We start from the raw sequence: 2,847 nt of genomic DNA on the forward strand, positions 1-2,847 counted from the left end.
GACAAAAAAACTAAAACAAAAGTTGAGAAAAAAAAATCCGATGGCTATTCAATAATATGTCTCTTTCGAGTTCTTTTTTTTTTGTATTTGTGCTGGTATTCTTGTCCTCTATTTACTCTTGTGGGTTTTCACCGAAAATACATGTCATCTAGTGCGTCGTAAAAAATTTAGAACGTAATTTTTCTTTTGTGATACGCAGTTGGGGGTGAGAAGAGGCTTCCTAGATCGGTAGAATCTTCTAGATTCGCTTTGTTTACAAATAGACTTACTTGGGCCGTCCCCCGTGACCCGTCTCTTTGTACTAAATTCCATTCTTGTGATTATTGAAATTGTTTAGTCCTTATATAAATATCGTAATGGCAGTTGAGGGAAAACTCGAGTTTACGAAACAAATGAGAAAAGCAACGAGGGAAATCCACGATATTAGTGATGCACTTGTCAATGCTAAACTCGGAATAGGTAACTAACGATTTTGTACTGTTTCATTGTCAATTAACGAATTCATTTTCATTTTATCGACAGCTATGAGTGACAACTCGATCTGGGCGGAGGGATTACTTTGCTTCTATGAAATCTTCAAGTATCTTGAGGAGGCCCTTGATCGGCTGAACCACACCCTGCTGAGCGAACTTGATATCAAAGGTATGAGGAGGACCAAAGCCTTTGAAGAAGATCTGCATTTCTATTATGGAAGACAGTGGTTTGAAAACGATTACCAACCCAGTACTGCAGTCACTGCCTACATTGATTACCTCACGTCCATTGAGAGGGATAATCCCAACATGTTAGCTGCCTACATTTACCATTTATTTATGGGCCTTTTTTCTGGAGGACAAATCCTACGCAAGAAGCGATCTCTCGAAGCTAGTCTGAAATTCCAAACACCTCCTGCCAACAACAGTAACCAACAGGGTGAATCGGTCACCGATTTTGGTGAAATTCCTATTTTTAAACTGAAGAAACAAATGGTCGACGCCATGGAACATATCGCGGAGCAGCTTGGAGAAGAAGACAGGTGGAAATTAATCGAAGAGAGTAAAAACGTCTTCCGGATGAACAACAAGGTGATACGAACAATCAACACCAACAAGATAGTTTTGAAAAAATTCTGCAACTTTGCTTTGATAGTTGTCCCTGCAGCTGCGGCTATCTATTTCGGCTATAAAATGATTAGCAATATTAATAATAATCAGTAGACTCATCTTTCAGTGATTCCGCTGTCAAGGCATGACAAATATATATCTTATCAAAACTTGCGCCAATTTTAACAGATCTTAACACCACGAACTGTGATAGTCAATAAATACAACTACAGTCCACGAGTCCAGTGCAAAAAAAATCTCATATTTCTGTATTTAATCATTGTACCAATCGAGGAAAAGTATGGAGAAGAATAGAACAAGAATAAAAAAGATGATGGCAATTCGAAAACCAGAGTTGCTTTGCAGTGCTTGTCGTAGTTGTTCGTTGCCCTCACGAATATTTTCAGTAGCCGAGACGGTGGTAGTGGCGATTCGTTCAATATCTTTTTCCTGATCCAGGACTTTTTCTGTCAAAACTTGCTGCAGTTCGGCAATCTTGACGACACGCCCTGAAATCTGGTTGACTTCTTCCGTTAAACTATTTAATTCGTTAAACAAGAGGGAATTCTCCTTTTCAAACAGTTGAACTTCGGCTACGGTAAAGTTCACGTTCTCCTCGTCGGCTTTCTTGTCATCGTCGTCGTAACTGGAGTAGACCCTGGGACTGTCGGTGGGACTCTCGTATCCCAGGCTGGATTTTCGGAAACTGGCCATTCCATCTCCTTCAAGTTTGGTGACTTTGTTGAGCTCATGCTGGCGCTTGGAGTACAACTCCTTCAGCTCGCTGTAAGTTTTGCATACAGATTTAAAGTATTGCTCTATAATGCTGATCACAATGGTGCGGTGTTCCTTTGTCTGGGCGTTGGCATGAGTCTGAGATGCATTTTCTCGTTTTAGTTCTTGCAAATATTGGTTACTTGTTTTGATGATGAGTTGGGTGGTATGGTCAAACTCTGCTCGATCAGCTTGACTTAACTTGGGGACCTGGTTGAATAGTTGAACACTTGTATCCAGATATGCCTTTCGATTCTCCGTCAAGAACTCCTTCAACTTGGCCACATTTGAGACAATCTCTTTGGCTTTCGTTTGGAATTTGGAAAGATCTTTGGATGGTCGTGGGAAAATACGATTTGTAGAAAATGTAATAGGGATGTTCGGCGTGTCGGGCCGTTTACTTACAGTTTCCAAGTTGAATAAATTAGACACGAACAAAACCGTGTCTTTTACCTCTCGTCTATTTTAACACACTCAATATTGTACAGTAAATTGGGGGGAAATAAACAATAGGGGGTAGGGTAACAACGACTGAATTTGGGGCCACCTATCGGGGGCCCCCAAGGCAATAGTCGCGTAGGTGCGCCGGTGTTGTTGTGCGGCGTCCTGATCTCGTCGTCGTCTGTTGGAATGGAATATTCCTAACACGATTTGGGTCTTCGGGTTTGTTATTTAATCCCAGAGCTTTATTGCGTGTCCGGACCGTCTTGATGGAGGCCTTAAACAGGGACGTGATATCCATCATGATCGGTGTTTCCTACAATATATATTTTGATTTGAATATAAACATGTAAATTCTTTATAATTCATTTGTTAGTTACCGCTTGACAATGATTTTTGAGCAAAAATCTGCCTACACTCAACAGCCGTTCTATTTTTCAGACGTCCACGTCAGTTTGTTGTGGAACTTAGTCCGCCATCTACCAGTCGGTTGCCAATTTCGTTGCATTGTATGTTTTTCTTTGGCGCCATTTTTGCCTTGGAGTTAGTT

At 40.9% G+C, this 2,847-nt stretch overlaps 2 protein-coding genes across 3 annotated transcripts in view; one reads left to right on the top strand and one right to left on the bottom strand.

The window, feature by feature from the left end:
* The first annotated feature begins 224 nt into the window (after positions 1-224).
* Positions 225-1,325, top strand: LOC124207505 (heme oxygenase-like). Its single transcript, XM_046605008.1, has 2 exons — positions 225-459; positions 523-1,325. Exons 1-2 carry the CDS (start codon positions 357-359, stop codon positions 1,194-1,196), a joined length of 777 nt encoding a protein of 258 aa, XP_046460964.1. The 5' UTR covers positions 225-356; the 3' UTR covers positions 1,197-1,325.
* Positions 1,326-1,335: 10 nt separating this feature from the next.
* Positions 1,336-2,847, bottom strand: part of LOC124207504 (syntaxin-18-like) — a 50,114-nt gene continuing 48,602 nt past the window's right edge. The window contains exons 1-3 of one of the 2 annotated variants that reach the window (XM_046605006.1): positions 2,678-2,798; positions 2,508-2,613; positions 1,336-2,212 (exon numbers count right to left, since the gene is read on the bottom strand). In XM_046605006.1, the coding sequence (XP_046460962.1) occupies positions 1,356-2,212; positions 2,508-2,601 (951 nt within the window). In that variant the 5' untranslated portion in view covers positions 2,602-2,613; positions 2,678-2,798 and the 3' untranslated portion in view covers positions 1,336-1,355. Of the gene's footprint in view, positions 2,213-2,507; positions 2,614-2,677; positions 2,799-2,847 lie in introns of those variants that run through there. The other variant, XM_046605007.1, reaches the window with a different exon arrangement.

The sequence above is a fragment of the Daphnia pulex genome, chromosome 11 (assembly GCF_021134715.1).
Source record: "Daphnia pulex isolate KAP4 chromosome 11, ASM2113471v1".
NCBI classification, from domain to species: domain Eukaryota; kingdom Metazoa; phylum Arthropoda; class Branchiopoda; order Diplostraca; family Daphniidae; genus Daphnia; species Daphnia pulex.